We start from the raw sequence: 23,275 nt of genomic DNA, 5'->3' as shown, positions 1-23,275 counted from the left end.
AGCATAGACATCAAGGATGCTTACTATTTAGTACCCATTCATAAGGATTATTACAAATATCTGAAATTAATCTGGATGGGCCAGCTATGGCAGTATAGAGCATTGCCCAATGGTTTAACGACAGCTCCCAGATTATTTACAAAAATTCTTAAAGTGGCCATGAAAAAATTGAGAGAACAAAAACATTTAGTCGTGGCCTATCTGGACGATGTTCTCATTTTAGAGAGAACAAGGGAACTAGCTGTCGCAGGAGTTTTAGCCACTAAACAACTCCTTGAAACTTTGGGATTCATTCTACACCCAGATAAATCAATATTGGAGCCTACTACTAACATGGATTACCTAGGCTTCACTATTGACACCATCCATATGACTGTCACTCTGCCCAGAGACAAAAAAGTTACACTTACAGAAGCCTGTAACCATTTAATTGCAATACCGCAACCAAGGATACGGCACGTAGCCAGAATCATTGGTACTATAGTAGCAGCATTCCCGGCTGCCCAATATGGGCCCTTGCATTATCAAAATTTGCAAAGAGCAAGGACACATGCATTACGTCTTAATAGGGGGCATTTTGACCGTAAAATGGAGTTACCCGCTGAAGCCAGATCAGAACTTCAGTGGTGGGTGGATAACATTTGGCACAGTCACAGTCCTATCGCCGTCGCCAATCCTAACATAACCATTACAACGGATGCCAGTGCTTTAGGCTGGGGAGCTACTAACTCTATAGACAGCACAGGTGGCAGATGGACTAACTCAGAGGCATCGCTACTACAAACACTGGGCATTAACTTCTTGGAGATGCTCGCTGCCTTTTATGGGCTAAAAGCATATGCATCTGATATGCGGCATGTGCATGTTAGGATTATGATTGATAACACAACGGCGGTATCTTATATCAAGCACATGGGTGGCATAAAATCAGTATCATGCGACAAATTGACTACTATAATCTGGCAATGGTGTGTCGAGAGACATATTTGGCTGTCAGCTGCCTATTTACCAGGCAAGCTAAATTCAGTGGTGGACACCAGGTCACGAAAATTCAACGACAACATCGAATGGATGTTGGACCCGAAACTATTTGCTAGAATTGTTAAGCAATATGGTACGCCAGATATAGATTTGTTTGCGTCTAGACTAAATCACCAACTACCCATGTATGTGGCTTGGGAACCAGACCCAGAGGCAGCAGCAGTAGATGCCTTCACGCTGGATTGGGGAAATTTCTTTTTCTATGCTTTCCCTCCCTTCTGCCTCATCAGTCGGGTACTCCAGAAAATTCAAGCTGACTCAGCCTCAGGCATTCTGGTTGTACCCGACTGGCCTACCCAACCATGGTTCCCAATTTTCCACGACATGGTGGTAGAGACACCTATGGTCCTTCACAACCACCCCCAATTATTGACTCACCCGGTAACTGGCATAAGTCATCCATGCCATCAAAAATTGAACCTCCTGGTTTCCAGATTCTGAACAGACCTTACCAGGGATTGGGGTTATCAGAGAGAACAATCACCACCATGTCGGCATCCCTGCGAGTTTCCACCAAGAAACAGTACCTGACCTACATCAGGAAATGGGAACAGTACTGTCTGAAAGCAGGGACATCTTACAACACGGCTTCGATCACGGATGTGCTGGAGTTCCTGGCCCACCTGCACCATGACCAAAAGATGAGCTACAGTGCCATCAATGCAGCTCGGAGCGCCCTGTCCGCATACCTTATGCCCACAGGACAGCATTGTATTGGATAGGTTGGCCTCCGGTGGGATCCCTGAGCCTGGAACAGTCCACTTACAAGACCCTCATGCTCATGGCGCTCGTCTCTGCTCAGAGGGTTCAGTCGCTGCATCAGTTAAGTCTGGACCACATGGTGACCACCCCAGATTCCATTACTTTTACCATGTCGGGGTTGGTTAAACAGAGCAGGCCAGGTATATCCAACTCCCCGTTGATCTTCCGGGCCTACCCTCCAGATCCTAGGCTGTGTGTGGTGACCCACCTTTATGATTACATAGACACAACCCAGACTCTTAGAGGGAGAGAGAAAGCCTTATGGGTCAGCCATAGAAAGCCTTTTGGACGGGTTACCAGCCAGACAATATCCAGATGGTTGAAACAGGTCCTTAATACGGCAGGGATTAACACGGATGTTTTTAAATCCCATTCAACCAGGGCAGCGTCCACGTCAGCGGCGGATCGGATGCAGGTTCCCCTAGACCACATCCTTAGTGCAGCGGGATGGTCAAGGGAATCGACATTCCAAAAATTCTACCGCAAACCGCTGATGGAGAAGGACGTCTTTGCGGAGAGAATTTTAGAAACCGCAAATTTATAATTTAATGCCCAGGGGAGCTATTTTTTGTTGTTGTTAATAAACATTTGTTTTTTAAAACAAACAAATTCGTTGGTCTTTAGATACCACTTCCTCCCTCGATGATCTTTCGGCAGTGAGTGATATAACTGTTACACGGTTTGAAATCACAGACCTTTGAAGTCTTCACGTAGTCACTCACGTGACTCCGAAGTAAAATAGTGAGATTAAATGAGTACTTACCAGTACGAAGTTTGATCTGTATTTTATGAGGAGTTACGATGAGGGATTACGTGCCCTCCGCTCCCACCCTCATTGTATAGATCAAACTCGGCCTGATGTCTCATTAATCTTTACCATCTTTACTTCAATTTGTGTCTATCTGTGATTCCACACCGCTGCTTGGAAGTATGCCGCGCCTGCGCGCTGGGTGGGTTCTTCACGTAATCCCTCATCGTAACTCCTCATAAAATACAGATCAAACTTCGTACTGGTAAGTACTCGTTTAATCTCACTATTAATGTTCAGAGTTTTGTCCGAGCCAGGTTTAATAGCCTGATGGCTGTGGGGAAGTAGCTATTCCTGAACCTGGTTGTTGCAGTCTTCAGGCTCCTGTACCTTCTACCTGAAGGTCGCAGGGAGATGAGTGTGTGGCCAGGATGGTGTGGGTCTTTGATGATACTGCCAGCCTTTTTGAGGCAGCGACTGCGATAAATCCCCTCGATGGAAGGAAGGTCAGATCCGATGATGGACTGGGCAGTGTTTACTACTTTTTGTAGTCTTTTCCTCTCCAGGGCGCTCAAATTGCCGAACCAAGCCACGATGCAACTGGTCAGCATACTGTCTACTGTACACCTGTAGAAGTTAGAGAGAGTCCTCCTTGACAACTGACTCTCCGTAATCTTCTCAGGAAGTAGAGGCGCTAATGTGCTTTCTTGATAATTGCATCAGTGTTCTCGGACCAGGAAAGATCTTCAGAGATATGCACGCCCAGGAATTTGAAGATCTTGACCCTTTCAAACACCGACCCGTTGATATAAATGGGGCTGTGGGTCCCCATCCTACTCCTTCCAAAGTCCACAATCAGTTCCTTGGTTTTTCTGGTGTTGATGGCCTGGTCATTGTGCTGGCACCATATGGACAGTTGCTCGATCTCTCTTCTATACTCTGACTCATCCCCATCAGTGATACGTCCCACAGCAGTGGTCTCGTCAGCGAACTTGATGATGGAGTTCGCACTATGATCGGCTACGCAGTCATGAATATAGAGTGAGTACAGCAGGGGGCTGAGCACGCAGCCTTGAGATGCTCCCGTGCTGATTGTTATCGAGTCTCTCACATTTCCACCAGTACGAACAGACTGTGGTCTGTGAATGAGGAAGTCGAGGATCCAATTACAGAGGGATGAGCAGAGACCCAGTTCTGCGAGTTTGGTAAGCAGCTTGGAGGGGATGATAGTATTAAATGCAGAGCTGTAATCAATGAATAACAGCCTGACATATGAGTTTTTGTTGTCCAAGTGGTCCAGAGCGGAGTGGAGGGCCAGCGAGATCACATCCACCGTTGATCAGTTGTGGCGGTAAGCGAACTGCAGTGGGTCCAGGTTTTTGTCGAGGTAGGAGTTGATTTGCGCCATGATCAACCTCTCAAAGCATTTCATCGCCACAGGCATTTAGTGCCGCAGGTCGATAATCATTGAGGCACATCACCTTACTCTTCTTGGGCTCTGCTCCCAGGCTAAACTCCTTGCAGAGGGGAAGAAATTATTTTTCTGATGTATTTTTGTTATTGATCTTAGTGAGAATGCATTCTATTTGTGCTCTCTCTGGATGTTTGTTCATGAAATCGTTATGTTAAGTCTATTAAAAACTGCTCATTCTCAAATCCAACCGGCTTATCAACAAATAAACTAACTGGTATTCAAACTGCTATTCTGAATACCGGAGAGTTGGTGTTCCATTGCTAGTTATTTTGGTGATCGAATAAGATTGTAAATGGAAAGATTTATCTGAAAAGCAAAACATTTTACACGTTGGGACATTTTACTAATTCTGACATTAGCTCATTACATTTGCCGAACTTGCACCTGCCTTTTATGTGTTTTCAAGGAATTTATGCCAACCTGTATTTTGGGCTATAGCATTAAATAGAAGGAAACCTACATATTTGTTGTAAGTCAACAGAATCTCATGAGAATAATTGCAGTTCTTCAATTCTTTTAGTGCTAAAATCATCTCCTACAAAGATTTATAGGGCATTCTCTGAAACTGTACATAATTTCCCTCCTAAATTAACACATCACCATGCATGAATCGTTCCAATTTTTCCTTATGAATGATCAGACTGCCAAATTACCTCTTTTAAAACAAAAAATGACAGCCCATGTCTTCTCCGTTTATTAATAATAATTTGTAAGGCACTTTATCTAAGGCCTCCTCAAAGCCCATATACTCCCCATCCACTTGTCCTGCCTTGTCTTTCATGTTCATTACAACTTCCAGAAACTATGAGATACATCAAATGTGGTTTCTCTTTCATAAATCATGTTGACTGCCCAATTTCCAATGTATTTTTGTTTTGTTATGTTAAGTTTAAATTAAATGTAATTTAAACATTTTTAAGTAGCTTGTATCTTTTAAATATTTAAATGTATTTGCATTATTTTCAAAAGCCATTGACAAAGGGCTAAATGCAGGCAAATGGGACTAGCTTAGATGGGGCATTACGGTCAGTATGGACGGGTTGGGTTGAAGAGCCTGTCTCCGTGTTGTATGACTCTATGTCAGTGATAGAGCATTTTGTGTTTATCTTTGGAAAAAACAGCATCTGCAGTTCATTTTATTACATGTTGCATTCACCCCATGTTACAATTCTGTTGCTCAGTCCTGTTAGTTTAATTTAGGTTAGTTTAAAGACTCAGCAGGGAAACAGGCCCTTCAGCCTGTTGAGTCCGCGCTGACCAGTGATCCCCGCACACTAACATTACATACTAGGGACAATTTTACCAAGCCAATTAACCTACAAACTGGTACGTCTTTGGTGTATGGGAGGAAACCAGTGCTCCTGGAGAAAACCCATGCAGGTCACGGGGAGAACGTACAAATTCTGTACAGATAGCACCCACAGTCAGGATTGAACCTGGGTTCTGGCACTTTAAGGCAACAACTACCACTGCACCACTGGGTCTGATGGGAGATAGACCAAGTGACAAGGATTAGAAGTGAAAACAGAGACAAAGTGTGTAAGATAAGGAAAGATGAGGCAATGTTAGATGTAAAGCTGGAGGGAGGAAAGTGGTTTGAGGGAAATATGGGACTCAGGGGTGAGAGATGAGGGTATGGAAGTGGGGAAATGAGCAGGGTGACTAGGGTGGTGGAAGATAGAGGGAGAAATGTGTGCGCTCCAGGGTAGGTCTGGGTGCAGGGGTGAGAGAAGGGGGTAAGGATGTATTATTTGGAATTCGAGAATTCAATATTCATTCCATTGGGTTAAGGTCCTGATCTTCCAGTTTATGTGGGTGCTCACCGTAATGGAGGAGGCCTAGGACAGATAGGTCTGTATAGTACTTTGAAGGGGAGGTTAAATGATTAGCAGCTGGGATATTTAGCAGACCATGGTTGACTGTGAACTTGTGTTCGCCTCGATTGACACAAAGTGCTGGAGTACCTCAACGTGTCAGGCAGCATCTATGGTGGAAAAAGGATGGGTGACTTTACAGTTTGGAACCCTTCATCAGACTGAAAGTAGAGGTAATGGAACTGGAGATAAGAAATGACCAGAACAAAGCAGGACCGGCAACAGATAACCAAGGGTGGAGCCCATAATGGCCCATTGTTGTCTGGGGAAGAGGTGATAACAAAGGGATACAAGGATGTGCACAGAGGAACTATAAGATGACTAGGGAGGAGGAGGAGGGGAAAGAGGGAATGCTTGGGTTACTTGAAATTAGAGAAATCAACATCATCCAACTGGGTGTAGGCTGTCCAAGCAAAATATGAGGTGCTGTTCCTCCAATTTGTATGTGCCCTGAGCATAAGTGTTCAGCGAGACGCCTAGTCTATGCTTGGTATAGCTGATGTAAAGGAAGCCACATTGGAAGCAGAGACTATGGATCACACTACTGCAGCACCATTGATGCAGACTGTCGCGTGTACTTCATCCCACTTCAATAATCAGCTCCTTTATTTTGCTGACATTCAGGAAGAGGTTGTTATCTTGACATCACGCTACTAAGCCTGCTCTCTCTTCCTTCAGTTGGCTTTACCAACATGCCATCTCTGACATAAGATAGACACAAAGTGCTGGAGTAACTAGCGGTTCAGGCTGCATCTCTGGAGAAAAGTGATGGGTGACGTTTCGGGTCGGGACCCTTCTTCAGACTAAGACAAGGTCTGAAGAAGGGTCCCGACCCCAAAATGAAATCCATCCTTTTTCTCAGCAGATGCTGCCTGACCCGCTGAGTTAATCCTGCACTTTGTGTCTGTCTTTGATACAGTATATACCAGCATCTGCAGTTCCTTTCTACACATCTCTGTGACAAGGTGTGTACTAATAATCCCGTGAAGTGCATTAGGACATTTAGTCTCATAAAACACATATTAAAATATTGTTGACAACATACATATAAAGCACATAGCATTCCATGTAATTTTCACTATGTGAGCCACTATATAGTACATAGTGCTACTAATTTTATGTTACGACCATAGATAGATATTTTATATTGACAGATATCTTTGCCTGGATCAACTACTACACATATCAACAGCAATATGCATAGATGTTTGTCATTTATCACATAATTACAGTGTCTAATATTGTCAGGATGTCATGAGGAATCTCATATCGAAAGTGCAGTAATTTTCATCAGATGAATGGTTCGAGCAAGGCAAATATATATTTGTGCTACTTGTCAAAATGAAATGTATTATTAAAAGAAATTATGGCCAAAGAATGCGTTTAAGGATCATGCTCCTGTATATTGACAAAAGAATGTGTCCACGACAACTACTCATTTCACAGCAAATTTTTGATTTGTCGATTCCACTCAGCCCAGTTTTAATATATTTGAATAGAGAAATGTAATAAATTTGATTTAAGCAATTATATAAAACCACATTTCTGTCTTCATAGCACCTGAATTAAAAATATAAAATGCTACTAGGATTTATAAATAGCTCAACAATACTGTATTGCTCATTTATATTAGAGTAAGAATAAGGTAATGGTTCATATTTGATAACAAGCTTGCATTAATTTCTATTATTTCCATGGCTCTTTTAAAATAATTTTTATGTTGTGCCATTATAAATACCTCTTAATGTTTTTCATAGTTTCTTTGTGGGCAGTGATGTTGCAATATGTGGGTGGGAACCAAATGGAGTGCAAGACTTGTTAATGGTACAATTAGTGCAATTATTTTGTTTTCAACAGGTGACAACTGAACTCGATAATGAATGCACCAAAACCTTCAAAGGTACTTCCAGTGCAGCTCCAATGGCAGCTGGTATAATTGCATTGGTCCTTGAGGTCAAGTAAGTATCAGAACACAAAATGTCCTGTAATGTAGAAATACCATACATAATACTGTCCTGTTCTGAAATGCCAGGTGGATTCATAGATTGATTGAAAAATACAGCTTGGAAGCAGGCCCTTCAGCCTGAAAAAGTTTGAGCCTGCCCAACTCCTCCCCAAAGATCAGGCCTTTGAGTCCTTGCAACATCCTTGTAAATCTTCTCTGCACTCTTCCCAGCTTTATAGATAGATATAGATATGCCATTTATTGTCACTATACATGTACAGTGAAACTGAAAGCTGCTCGTACTCAGTGCATACATACAATTTAGCACAACAAACAAGAAACAGAAAAAAAAACAGAAGGGAGATGGGGGGGGACATATATACATATATCATATATACATATATACAGATGGAAGTCCGTGTTGGGCGGTGTAGTCAGTGCATGTGTGAATTTGAATTTATGGTAGATATAATTCTCGGAAAGCAACTATTCCTGAGTCTGTTTGTCCCGGATTTGATGCACCTATAGCGCCTTCCAGAGGGCAGCAGGTTGAACAGTCCAAACGCAGGATGGGAGCTGTCTTTGATGATCTTCTTTGCCCTGCTAAGGCAGCGGGAGGTGTAGATGTCCATCAGGGAGGGGAGAGGGCAGCCAATGATCCTCTGCGCTGTCCTGGTTACCCTCTGAAGCCTCTCCCTGTCTGCCATGGTGCAGCTGCCATACCATGCTGTAATGCAGTATGTCAGCAGGCTCTCGATGGACGAGCGGTAGAAGGTCAGCAGCAGGTTAGAGTCCAGGTTGTGCTTCCTGAGGACCCTCAGGAAGTGCAGCCGCTGCTGAGCCTTCTTGATGACCGCTGTCGTGTTGTCCTTCCAGGAGATGTCGGCAGCGATATGGACACCGAGAAACCGGAAGGTGTTGACCCTCTCCACACACTCGCCGTTGATGTGTAGGGGGGCTAAGTCGGTGCTGTGCCTCCTGAAGTCGACAATGAGCTCTTTTGTTTTCCTGGTGTTCAGAGCCAGATTGTTTTCTGACATTGTTCATACAGCAGGCTGACCAAAACTAAACACAACAGTCCAAATGTGGCCTCAATGATGTTTTGTTCTGTAACAACATCCCAACTTCTACATCTAATATCTTGACTGTTGATGGTCAATGTACCAAATGCCTTCTTTACCACCTTATCTACCAGTGATGCCACTTTGAGGGAACTATGTACCCTGTACTCCTAGATCCCTCTGCTGTACAACACTCCCCAGGAGCCTGCCATTCACTGTGAAGGTCCGGCCCTCGTTTGACTCCCCAAACATATCTGCATTAAACTCCATTTGTCATTCCTCAGCCCACTTGCTCAGCTAATCAAGATCCTGCTGTAATTTTTGATAACTAATTTCACTGTCTACGATATCACCTACAGTACTTTAGTGCCGTATGCAAATTTTCTAAAAGCATGCCTTGAACATTCTCATCTGAATCGTTGATATATACAATCCAATAATTAGGTTAGTTTTAGTTTAGTTTAGAGATATAGTGTGCAAACAGGCCCTTTGGGCCACCGAGGCTGCGCCAACCAATGATCACCCGTAACTAGTTCTATCCTGCACGCAAGGGACAATTTACTGAAGCCAATTAACCAACCAACCCGCACGTCTTTGGAATGTGGGAGAAAACCCATGCGGTCACAGGGAGAATGTACAGACAACACCAGTAGTCAGTATCAAACCTGGGTGTGTGGTGCAGTAAGGCAACAACTCTATCGCTGTACCACTGTATGAATGTAAATCATAAATATTTAGATGTTTACAAAACTAATTAGAATAATTGGTGAAAAAAATAGAAACACAGGTACGCAGTAGTCACCCAGGAGTGAGAAAATATGAAAATTGTTTCTTGTAAGGCACATCTGAAGCAAGGTTCCACTGAAAGGTAACTGTCAAAACATTTTTACATTTTGCATGTTCATATTCTATTTTCACTTTGCATATTTTCTGTTGTTTGTTCCATACTTCTTGCAAGTGCAAATTTGTTAACTTGTACAGAAAGTGTTGAGTAGAACTAAACCAAGAAATCCAGATTCTCCAACTGGAATATGATAAAGAATTTGAAAAAGAATTGAGGCCTATTTATTTACCTTGAAATATTTTGAGGTAATTCCAAGAAATTGAAAATATTTATTACTGATTTAGTTTGCTGGGTATTCAATTTTTGTGGTGAGGATCAAGATTAGCCAGGTTTTCTTAAAAATAATCCAATCTCTATGTATCTAGTCTAATTCAAAGCAAATCTTCCCAAATGCACGTTGGGTGCTTTAAATTGTCTTGTCTTAACCAGTTGCTTATTTCCATGGATGCACCTGCTCCACATTGACTTCAAGTATTATACACATAAAACCTGTGTCACGGGCAACCTCACAGTGAGCATAACCACTGAAAATGATTAGCACAGATTGTGAGGCAAATACTAGGAGAATTAAGGTTTCATCAGTGATCAATCTTAAGTCAGAAGTGTTTTCAATGCAACCAAAAATAATTTGAGAATATTGAACAATAGTTTCTCATATTTATGATTTGAATAGGTTAACTTTGGACAAATGACCACTTGGAGAGTAACTTGGAATATTCTAGAACATAGGACATAGAATAGTACACATAGGAACAGGTCCTTCAGTCCAGTGTTGAGCCAAACATGATGCCAAGTTAAACTGATCTCATCTACCTGTGCACGATCCATATCCCTCTAATCCCTGCACTTCCAAGTGCATGTCCAAAAGAATCTTAAACACCACTATCGTATCTGCCTCCATCACCACCCCTGGCAATGTCACTCTCTGATTTTAAAAACTTGCACCGCACATCTCTATTAAACTTTCTTCCTCTCATCTGATAGCTATGCCCTCTAGTATTGGACATTTCCACCCTGGGAAAAAGGTTCAAACTCTCTATCCTATCAATGCCTCTCATAACTTTATATTTCTCTATCATGTTTTCCCTCGCTCTCCAACGTTCCAGAGAAAACAATCCAAGTTTGGAGCAGAAAGCTTCCCAGGCAGCATTCTGGTAAAAACTTCCCCCACACTCTCTCCAAAGCCTCCACATTCTTCCTGTTATGAGGCAACCAGAACTGCGTGTAATACTCCAAATGTGGCCTAACCAATGTCTTATCCTTAGTAATTCATAGATTCAGCAACATTCAGCAATATATTGAATATGCTCTGGTAAGAATTAGTTCAGCCTTGAGCTGATGCTCAAATATTGGAGAAACATGGAAATCATTTTCAAAGAAAGATTTTTCAGATATGAAGGATTTTGTCTACATTGTGCCATGGAAGAATGCTTGGGCAGCTCTTCATTTTATGGTCAAGGCAGAGAATGTTTTGTTTATTATTGTCATGTGTACCGAGGAACAGTGAAAAGCTTTTTTTGTTGCGTGCCATCCAGTAAACGGAAAGACGAGATGATTATAATCAAGCTGTCCACAGTGTACAGATATATGAGAGGAAATTAAGAAGGGCAGAGATAGAACGAGAAATGCTGCTTTTAGAGTACAGGTTTAAAAGAGTGAAGCGATTGTAATGAATGATTGCAGATCCGTTTCTGGGACCAGCATGCAGAGTCGCCTGGCTTGGGATTTTTATCATAAAAGGCGCTGCATGAAAGACCATCTGAAAAATGAAAATCCATCATTTTCAAATGCTGAAAATCTGAAGTTAAAGCGAAAGATGCTGGAAATGCCAGCGGGTCATGTAGCATTAATGGAATGGGAAATAGGATTAATGCTTAAGGATGAAGACCTTTCATCACACATGAAAAATGGTTTTCAGGCAACTAAAGAAGCTGCCCATAACAAAAATTAGGTCCCCTTACATATGCTAATGTGGGAACTAATGGTTGTTTATGGATTCATCTGGGGAAATTGTGCTGGGCCTGCTCTGTATATCAATTTGAGATGTAAGTTGATAGGACATAGGACCAGAATTAGGCCATTCAGCCCATTGAGCCAGATCTGCCATTCGATCTTGGCTGATCTAATTATCCCTCTCACCCCCATTCTCCAGCCTTCTCACCGAAACCTTTGGCACCCTTACTAGTCAAGAACCTATCAATCTCTGCTTTAAAAATACCCAATGACTTGGCCTCTACCTCCATCTATAGCAATGAACTCCACAGATTCATCACCCTCTGGCTAAAATGTAGGTCCATAAATTAATAAATGATAGGAGCAGAATTAGGCCATTTGGCTCATCGTCTGTTCCACCATTCAATCATGGTTGACCTACCTTTCCCTATCAAACCCATTCTCCTGCCTTCTCTACACATCCCTGACATCATTACTAAGCAACTCTAGGTCTGATGCTGTGTCCTCTAGTCCTAGATCATGTAGATGTGGTCTATCCAGCAACTCCCGATAAAATAGCATGTAATTAATGTCTTGAAGTTGACCTGGAAATAGATTGGAATGGTAATGTCAGTCTCATGAAGGGTCTCGACCAGAAACACCACCAAATCCTTTTCTCCAGAGATGCTGCTTGATCCGTTGAATTACTCCAGTATTTTGTGGCTATCTTTGGAATGGCAATCTCTCCAGCCGTTTCCAATCTCTCCTGCCCCACAGTATTTCCGCTAACTAGTGATAGTTTAGTTTATGAACCATTCTCTCCTCTTCTCCCCTGCTCCAGGATTTGCTTCAGGGTTGCTGTCAGCCAGGGAGGGAATCTGAATTTAATTTATTCAGTTGGGGAAGCCGCTTCTAAAAGCATGATGGAAACAGCAGCACTTCACCATCATCCTATATATATCCACATATTAATACCAAAAGGATAACGAGGGATAAAATTGGTCCATTAGGGAGTCAGAGTGGACAGCTATCTGCAGAGCCAAAAGAGATGGGGGAGATATTGAACAATTTCTTTTCTTCGGTATTCACCAAGGAGAAGGATATTAAATTATGTGAGGTAAGGGAAACAAGTAGAGTAGCTATGGAAACTATGAGATTCAAAGAAGAAGAGGTACTGACACTTTTGAAAAATATAAAAGTGGATAAGTCTCCAGGTCCGGACAGGATATTCCCAAGGACATTGAGGGAAGTTAGTGTAGAAATAGCAGGAACTATGACAGAAATATTTCAAATGTCATTAGAAACGGGAATAGTGCTGGAGGATTGGCGTACTACTGCGCATGTTGTTCCATTGTTTAAAAAGGGTTCTAAGAGTAAACCTAGCAATTATAGACCTGTTAGTTTGATGTCAGTGGTGGGCAAATTAATGGAAAGGATACTTAGAGATAATATATATAAGCATCTGGATAAACAGGGTCTGATTAGGAACAGTCAACATCGATTTGTGCCTGGAAGGTCATGTTTGACTAATCTTTTGGAATTTTTTGAAGAGGTTACTTGGGAAATTGATGAGGGTAAAGCAGTGGATGTTGTATATATGGACTTCAGTAAGGCCTTTGACAAGGTTCCTCATGGAAGGTTGGTTGGTTAAGAAGGTTCAATTGTTGGGTATTAATGGTGGAGTAGCAAGATGGATTCAACAGTGGCTGAATGGGAGATGCCAGAGACTAATGGTGGATGGCTGTTGTCAGGTTGGAGGCCAGTGACTAGTGGGGTGCCACAGGGTTCTGTGTTGGGTCCACTGTTGTTTGTCATGTACATCAATGATCTGGATGATGGTGTGGTAAATTGGATTAGTAAGTATGCAGATGATACTAAGTTAGGTGGTGTTGTGGATAATGAAGTAGATTTTCAAAGTCTACAGAGAGATTTAGGCCAGGTGGAAGAGTGGGTTGAAAGATGGCAGATGGAGTTTAATGCTGATAAGTGTGAGGTGCTACATCTTGGCAGGACAAATCAAAATAGGACGTTCATGGTAAATGGTAGTGAATTGAGGAATGCAGTTGAACAGAGGGATCTAGGAATAACTGTGCACAGTTCCCTGAAGGTGGAATCTCATGTATATAGGGTAGTAAAGAAAGCTTTTGGTGTGCTGGCCTTTAAAACAGAGCATTGAGTATAGAAGTTGGGATGCAATGTTAAAATTGTACAAGGCATTGGTGAGGCCAATTCTGGAGTATGGTGTACAATTTTGGTCGCCTAATTATAGGAAGGATGTCAACAAAATAGAGTACAGAGGAGATTTACTAGAATGTTGCCTGGGTTTCAGCAACTAAGTTACAGAGAAAGGTTGAACAAGTTAGGGCTTTATTCTTTGGAGCGCAGAAGGTTAAGGGGGGACTTGATAGAGGTCTTTAAAATGATGAGAGGGATAGACAGAGTTGACGTGGATAAGCTTTTCCCACTGAGAGTAGGGAAGATTCAAACAAGAGGACATGACTTGAGAATTAAGGGACAGAAGTTTAGGGGTAACATGAGGGGGAACTTCTTTACTCAGAGAGTGGTAGCTGTGTGGAATGAGCTTCCAGTGAAGGTGATGGAGGCAGGTTCGATTTTATCATTTAAATATAAATTAGATAGTTATATGGACGGGAAAGGAATGGAAGGTTATGGTCTGAGTGCAGGTAGATGGGACTAGGGGAGAATACGTGTTCGGCACGGACTAGAAGGGCCGAGATGGCCTGTTTCTGTGCTGTAATTGTTATATGGTTATATGGTTATCCTGGTGAGGTCTGAAGGCCAGTATTATGTTGATAGCCTGGACCTTTTGTCTTTGGGAAGAAAAGGTTTGACACTTGATAACCGGCCCAAATTAGCATATGGTGTTGGGGATTTTCAGCTAATTTACCAAGGATCGGAAATATTCTTGGTAGGATATTCCTCGAATAGTAGTATGGATATATCAAGCCGCTCATCAGCCGCAAAAAAAAAAATCAGGTTCTGCTCCATATACGGAGTCCTCCATAATGTTTGGGCCAAAGACCCATCATTTATTTATTTGCCTCTGTACTCCACAATTTGAGATTTGTAATAGAAAAAAATCGCTTGTGGTTAAAGTGCACATTGTCAGATTTTAATAAAGGCCATTGTTATACATTTTGGTTTCACCATGTAGAAATTACCGCAGTGTTTATACATAGTCCCCCCCATTTCAGGGCACCATAATGTTTAGGACACAGCAATTTCAAGTAAATGAAAGTAGTCATGTTTAGTATTTTGTTGCATATACTTTGCATACAATGACTGCTTAAAGTCTGTGATTCATTGACATCACCAGTCGCTGGGTGTCTTCTCTGGCGATGCTCTGCCAGGCCTGTTTTGCTGCCATCTTTAGCTTATGCTTGTTTTGAGGGCTAGTCCCCTTCAGTTTTCTCTTCAGCATATAAAAGGCATGCTCAATTGGGTTCAGATCGGGTGATTGACTTGGCCACTCAAGAATTGACCATTGTTTAGCTTTGAAAATTTCCTTTGTTGCTTTAGCAGTATGTTTGGGATCATTGTCTTGCTGTAGAATGAACTGCCGACCAATAAGTTTTGAGTCATTTGTTGGAACTTGAGCAGATAGAATGTGTCCATACACTTCAGAATTCATTATGCTACAACCATCAGCAGTTGTATCATCACTGAAGATAAGTGAGCCAGTACCTTCAGCAGCCATACATGCCCAGGCCATAACACCCCTGCCATCGTGTTTCACAGATGAAGTGGTATGCTTTGGATCTTGGGCAGTTCCTTCTCTCCTCCATACTTTGATCTTGCCATCACTCTGATATGTTACTCTTTGTCATCTGTCCACCAGAGCTGTGGTGCTCTTTTAAGTACTTCTTGGCAAACTGTAACATGGCCATCCTATTTTTGCGGTTAACCAATGGTTTGCATCTTGCAGTGTAGCCTCTGTATTTCTGTTCATGAAGTCTTCTGCGGACAGTGATAATTGACAAATCCACACCTGACTCCTGAAGAGAGTTTCTGATCTGTCGGACAGGTGTTTGGGGATTTTTCTTTATTATAGAGAGAATTCCTCTGTCATCAGCTGTGGATGTCTTCCTTGGCCTGCCTGTCCCTTTGCTTTTAATAAGCTCACCAGTGCTCTCTTTCTTCTTGATGATGTTCCAAACAGTTGATTTTGGTAAGCCTACGGTTTAGCTGATGTCCCTAACAGTTTTATTCTTGCTTCTTTGACTTTCATTGGCACAACTTTGGTCCTCATGTTGATAAACAGCAAACTCGATGCTGAGAGCTCTCTTATATTGCATTAAGGAGGCAATTAAACACTCCTGAGCAATAACAGATGCCTGTGAAGCCATGTGTCCCAAACATTATGGTGCTCTGAAATGGGGGGACTATGTATAAACACAGATGTAATTTCTACAAGGTGAAACTAAAATGTATAAAAATACCCTTTAATAAAATCTGACAATGCACTTTAACCACATGTGATTTTTTTTCTTTTACAAATCACAAATTGTGGCGTACAGAGGCAAATAAATAAATGATGGGTCTTTGTCCTAAACATTTTGATGCAAAATATTCCAACAAACGTAGTTCCCTTTAGTATCTCAAATAGGAACCAGTGGGTACTCAGTAAGGAGCAGTACAGGTGCAATATTTCCCAGGGTAGACCAACAAAAAATTATGCGATTAAAATACTCATGCATTGACATTTAGGAAGATAAATTATTTTGTTCTTTATTTTCTGTGTTTGTTTTGCTAATTGATGTTGTTTTTGTGAAATGAAAGTTCGGACATTATGAAATGAGGTATTTATAAATTGGTTCACAGTCATTTGGTGTAATTATGCAGAGCAATCATGTTGATCTAACTACAGATCCTATCAATGATGTAATAGATGAATTGATATCATTTAAACTAAATGAAACAAAAAATGTGGATGGCTGAGGTCACATTGACAGGATTGTATCTAGATCCCACAAAAGTAACCTAGGTCATTGCTTCCCCTTCAATCTCTTCTAAATCAAAAGTACTGTTGAATTTGCAAGGGTAAAACCAGGAGGTTGAATGCACAATTGCATCAAGATATATATATTTGATGCAATTTGAAACCCACCAGGTCATAGGGAAACGTACATTGTCCATACCGTAGTTGGAACAAACCAGCGTCTCTGGCACAGGAAGGCAGCAACTCTACTGCTGCACCATTGTGCTGCCCTTACAGGGAGACAATGTTTTGGGTCAGGATCCTTCTTCAAGACTGGAGTAGGGGGGAGTGATAGCTGGTCGAAAGAAGTGAGGGGGAGGCTTAGGACTAGAACTGGCAAGTGTTAGATGGATCCAGATAAGGAGTGGTTAATTGGAAGTCAGGTTGGGAGAGAAGGATGGAGATGGTCTCAAAGGCTGGAGATGATAAGACAAAGAGCTGCGGATGGTGGAATTTGCAGGGAATGGAGGGATGTGGATCATGTGTAGGCATAAGAAATCAGTTCACCGAGTCCACTGCCCATCGATCACCCAATCACACTAGTTCCATGCTATCCCACTTTCTTGTCCACTCTGTACACATCCCAGGCAATTTACAGTAGCCAATTAGCCCGTCTTTGGGATGTGGGAGGAAAACTGAACACCTGGATGAAACCCTCATGGTAACAGGGAGAACATGCAAACTCCACACAGACAGCACCCAAGGTCAGGATCAAAGCTGAGTCTCAGGTGGTGTGAGGCAGCAGCTCTACCAGCTGTGCCAATGTGCCACCCATTTTGATGTGCACCTCAGAGCGAAGCCTACTACTACTTCTCTAAGAAGGTACTGACAGAGATGTCTCAAGTTGCATCCACAACTGCAGCAACAGAGCAGGCCATGGGTACCTTGATGGTTCAGGTGAGGATCACAGTGACCATCAGTTTCTGTGCCTCTGAACAATTTCATCATTCCGTTGTCGGTACTTATGACATTTACATGTTCTTGACTCCTGTCTCTAGATTTCCAGCTGATGTAATAGACATCTTTGAGATTTCACGTTGCATTAGACATTTCCACCGGGAAGGTGCTTTCAGTTCCAGAGCAGATTTAATCGTTTTCTATAATAGAAAGTGGGAGGCTGCAAGAACATATAGATTCCCGAGGATTGCAGGTTGCTAGGGAGCCCCATTTGAATTTGCAGATCGTCCAAATTGCAAGATATTTCATAGATGCATAGTTGCACAGCAAAGAAATGGGCCCCAAGGCTCACAACGTCACTGCTGGCCTTTTTTGCCCATCTACACTAATTCCATTTGCTCCGATTGGTACCATTTTTTTTGTCTTCCCTATTCAATTCCTTAATGTGCTGCAGGTCTACAAATACACTACAAGAGAGTGGGTTTGTTCTGACAATGCATTCATTCTGACTCTAACTATCTATGCATTCTGACTCCTCTACAAAGCCCAGTCACAAAAGGAGAACATGCAACAATGGACACCACTCTGCCTCCTAGAGTTGGTATTCAAAAGCAACATTTGGGGTGTTGTATGCAGTTCTGGTTGCCCCATTGCAGGAAGGATGTGGAAGATTTGAAGTGAATGTAGAATAGATTTATCAGAATGCTGTCTGGATTAGGGCATTAGCTATAAAGAAAGATTTTACTAACTTTAATTATTTTCTCTGGGACCTGGGAGGTTAAGGGTAGAACTGATAGAAGTATATAAAATTATGAGAGGCATAGATAGAGAGTCAGGACTGTTTGCTCAGGATTTACATGTCAAGAATTAGAGAGCATGGATTTATGGATTTTTGTAACTTTGGTTGTTTGACAATTCTTGCACCTTCAGTGAAACCATTTCATGCCTTTCATCAGACCTGCATCTAAATCAGATCATCACTCAATCTGTCTTCATAAACTTTCAAAATTGAGTCTTTCTATGAAACTCAAGTTATTTCCAATGTTGTGACAGGGAAATTATTTTTTGCATCCTACCACGCTACATTTAGGAACCCAGATAGTCTCAACAAGGCACTGAGCATATAAAGTGTGGTGACTCTTGTGCACTGACTTAATGTAGTCTATTATCATACATTCTTGATTCAAACTATGATTGTGCCTACTGTATAATAGGATTGCGATTGAACTGTATGCAAAAAAGAATTTCACCTTAATAAGGTACATGTGACAATAAAGTAGCAATGGTTCCATTGACTATTGAACCACTTTCACAGCTTTCTGCGAGAGAGAATTCCAAACATGCACAACCGTCTGAGAAAATAAACTTCCCCTTTTGAAATTGATGGTCCCTTATTCCGAAACTATGCTTTTCTGTGGGCCCTTTAGTTGACTTTAGAGATACAGTGTGGAAATAGGCCCTTCGGCCCACTGAGTCTGCGCCAACCAGTGTTCACCCCATACACTAGCACTTTCCTACATACTAGAAACAATTTACAATTTTACTGCAGCCAATTAACCTAGAAACCTGTGTAGGAAGGAACTTCAGATGCTGTTTTACACCGATGATAGACACAAAATGTTGGAGTAACTAAGCGGGACAGGCAGCATTTCTGGAGAGAAGGAATGGACTGAAGAAGGGTCTCGATCCGAAACGTCACCCATTCCATCTCTATAGAGATGCCGCCTGTCATGCTGAGTTACTCCAGCATTTTGTGTCAACCTACAAACCTGCATGACTTTGGAGTGTGGGAGGAAGCTGAAGCACCCAGAGAAAATGCACAAAGTAGCAGGGAGAATGTACAATCTTCATATCAACAGCATCCGTAGTCAGGATCGAACCCGAGATCCTGGCGCTGTAAGGCAGCTACTCTACCACTGTGCCACCCTGCCTGTCATCCTCAGAATATTTTATTTTACAGTCAGATCATCTCTTAACTTCTATACTCCAATGGATGTACACTCATTCCAGGGTTTAGTTCAGTCGTTGGTTGTTCCAAGTTCTACAGTTCCTCAGTGGAGGTTTGATAAGATGTTAAGTAGGTTTGATAATTGGCAAACATTGTGAATATCAGTAGATTGGATAGCTTTTATTTTCTAAAATTTGGAGGGAGAGTTCTCTTGCTTATGTGCGGAATAATTAAAACATTACGCTTCTTCTTGTTCTCATGAAAGGCCATTGACTTGAAACATTACATTTCACTCTCCATAACTGCTATTTGGCCTAGTGAACATTTTCTCTTATGTTTCCAATTTCAATTATCTGCATTTATTTTGCATCTGATTTATAATTTCCTCTTGAATTATTAAGCATTGAGTGGACTGGGTAATTATGGCTATGGAGTTGCATTTTGAGGAATGGGAATGATCCGCCAAATGTCAGGAGCAGATAAAGTGGCTTCAAAAGGTGGAGGTCGTAAAGTATGCTATTTCTTTTTTTGGAGTGACACCAAGTTTCTAAATCGTAATTAGAACGTAATTAGCAATTTGACTCATCTGATCCTTGATAGATGCCAGGGGAGCAAGCACCTTGATCCCAATCCCCTTCAGCTTGGTTATATCCCTGCAACAACTTCTCTCTTGCATATGCCCATCAACTCCCCATTAACTTACCTCATGCCCATTAACGTACACTCGGAGATGTTTTATAACAACCCATTGATCTGCTGCCACCAAAACCCATCGTAGGGTGAATGTGCAAACTCTACACGGATAGCACCAAAGAGGCCAGGTTCAAACCCTGGAGCTCCGAGGCTGCTACATAACCATGCCACCATTCTTCTTATATCCATCCCTTTCATCCCATGAACCTTCCCTGCATTAATTCCAATGCAACCACATCTTTCCCAAAATATATAGATGAAACCTAGTTGCAGCACTCCAGGTGGTATCCCGGCAACTTCCTTTCAAAACTCACCTACTTTTATGATCCACAAACAAAAAGGCCAACATTCCTTTAATCTTCCTAATTACAAGCAGTACTTGCTTGTTAATTTAATTTAACTTCATATAGGCAGTTCGCAGATTACAATCCTGAAAAGCATCCAGAAGCCTATTTCTCCATAAGTCAGTACATCTGCTTTCTATGATTACCCATATCACATCCCTCTCCACCACTCGCTATAATTTAGACTTTTGAGATACAGTGCAGAAACAGGCCCCTCGTCCCATTGAGTCCACGCTGACCATTGATCACCTGTACACCAACACTATGCTACACATTAGAGACAATGTTTACATCTTTGTAGTGTGGAAGAAAACCAAAGCACCTAAAGAAAACCCACGAGGTCGCAGGGAGAATGTAGAAACTCCGTACAGACAGCACCCAGGAAAAACAGGAGCACTGTCCAGTGTGCCGCCTCGTTCCAAGACGAGCTTAACACCTTCTATGCCCGGTTCGATGCAGATAACACAGCATCCACAGGGTGTGCAGGGGGACTACCTCACTGACCCTACAAACAGCAGATGTGAGGTGGTCCTTCAAAAAGGTCAATGACCGCAAAATTCCCAGGCCGGATGGTATTCCAGGGCGGGCTCTCGAGGCGTGCGCTGATCAACTGGCAGAGGTGTTCACCAACATCTTCAACCTATCCTTGAGTCAGTCTGTGGATCCCACTCCCTTCAAAGCATCCATCATTTTTCCTGTTCCAAAGAAACCATTAATCTCCTGTTTAAATGACTACTGTCCTATCGCACTGACATCAGTCATCATGAAGTGCTTCGAGCGGCTAGTCAAAACTCACATCTGCTCCTCTCTCCTTGACACCTTGGACCCTCTTCAGTTTGCGTATAGACCAAACAGGGCCACGGACGATGCCATCGCCATGGCAACTCACACTGCTCTCACCTACCTGAACAAAGAGAATACATATGTGAGAATGTTCTTTATTGACTACAGCTTGGCATTCAACACTATCATTCCCTCAAAACTTGTCCCCAAGCTCCTTGATCTTGGGCTGGAGACCTCCATCTGCGGCTGGATATTCAACTTCCTGACGAGCAGGCCCCAGGTGCTGAGAATTGGCAGCCACACCTCTTCCTCACTGATCCTCAACACAGGCACACCACAGGGCTGTGTGCTCAGTCCTCTCCTGTACTCCCTGTTCACGCACAACTGTACTGCTAAGCACAGCTCCAACATCATCTTAAAGTTTGCTGATGACACAACCATCCTAGGCCCCATCACAGACAATAATGAGACGGCCTATAGAGAGGAAGTAAAGGCACTAAACAGCTGGTGCCAGGAAAATAACCTCTCTCTCAATGTCAGCAAAACTAAAGAGATGATCGTGGACTACAGGAGACACTAAAGGAGTGGACACCTCCCTATCCATATCGGTGATGCTGAGGTTCAAAGGGTCAGCAGCTTCAAGTTCCTCAGTGTGTACATCACTGAGGACCTCTCTTAGACACTGCACATGGACACAATAACTAAGAGAGCCCGCCAGCGGCTCCTTTTCCTGAGAAGACTGAGGAAGTTTGGCATGAACGCCAGCATCCCCACAAACTTCTACAGTTGCACCATCGAGAGTCTGCTGACGGGCTGCATCACAGTCTGGTACGGGAACTGTTCTGCCCACAGCCGCAAGTCACTACAGAGAGTGGTGAAGGCGGCACAGCACATCACTGGCAACTGTCTCCCGGCCATTCAGGACATTTTGCACCGGCGGTGCCTGCGGAAGGCACACAGCATCATCAAGGACCACAGCCACCCAGCATGCAGACTGTTCTCCTTGTTGCCGTCAGGCAGACGATATAGGAGCGTGGCTGCATGCACCACCAGACTTAAGAATAGTTTTTATCATCATGCCATCAGGCTTCTGAACTCATAAACACATTATATATGTTTATTATTTTATATATTATTGTCTTTTACCTACCATTGTCACTTTTATCTTTTTTTTTTTTACCTTAATTTTATCCTTGTAATATTATTGCTGTGACCCAGTTGTCTTGTCAAACACATTTCATTGTACCGTTGACCCTGTGTTAACCTACATATGACAAATAAAACTGAACTGAACTGAACTGAATCGAACCCAGGCCTCTGGCGCTGTAAGGCAGCAACTCTACAGCTGTGCCACTATTCTTTCATTTCAATAAATAACCACCTATACAAGGATTCCCAGATATCCTTGTACCATAACATTTTGAAGAGTCACTCCATTTAATAAGTATTTGCTTTTTCATGCATTCTTCCAAAGCACTAACCTTACATTTGTTCCACATTATACTCAATCTGCCAACTTTTACCTACTCATTCAATCTATCTATATTTCTTTCCAGGATCCTTGTGGCCTTCTCCCAACTTGTTAACCCATTTGCACTGATTTACCCTGATTCTGTTCGTTGGCCACTCCCCTCATCCGTATTAATTTATTATTCCATCCTCAACTGTGATCTTTGTATGGTGGTCATTTCTATAGCATCTTATTGAATGCCGTCTGAAAAACCAAATACATGGCATCTACTGGTTTCCTTCATCCACCCTGTCTGTCATATCCTCAACAAACATTAATAAAGTTGCCAAACATGTTCTCCCATTCGTAAAACCTTATTGACTACTAGATTGCCTGAAGACAAGATGAGAGGGAGCAATTGTGGACTAGAAGAAATTATAGAGAAAGAGACAAACACAAAAAAGAAAAAGAAAAAGAGAA

The 23,275-nt window shown here is 42.2% G+C and overlaps 1 protein-coding gene across 1 annotated transcript in view; it reads left to right on the top strand.

The window, feature by feature from the left end:
* The window catches only part of LOC129698179 (PC3-like endoprotease variant B), a 685,304-nt gene that overhangs the window by 431,847 nt on the left and 230,182 nt on the right, over window positions 1-23,275 (top strand). The window contains exon 11 of the mRNA XM_055637132.1: window positions 7,757-7,857. Within this exon, the coding sequence (XP_055493107.1) occupies window positions 7,757-7,857 (101 nt within the window). The remainder of the gene's footprint in view (window positions 1-7,756; window positions 7,858-23,275) is intronic.

Source organism: Leucoraja erinacea, chromosome 6 (assembly GCF_028641065.1).
Source record: "Leucoraja erinacea ecotype New England chromosome 6, Leri_hhj_1, whole genome shotgun sequence".
NCBI classification, from domain to species: domain Eukaryota; kingdom Metazoa; phylum Chordata; class Chondrichthyes; order Rajiformes; family Rajidae; genus Leucoraja; species Leucoraja erinaceus.
This window is presented reverse-complemented; position numbering and strand designations above follow the sequence as displayed.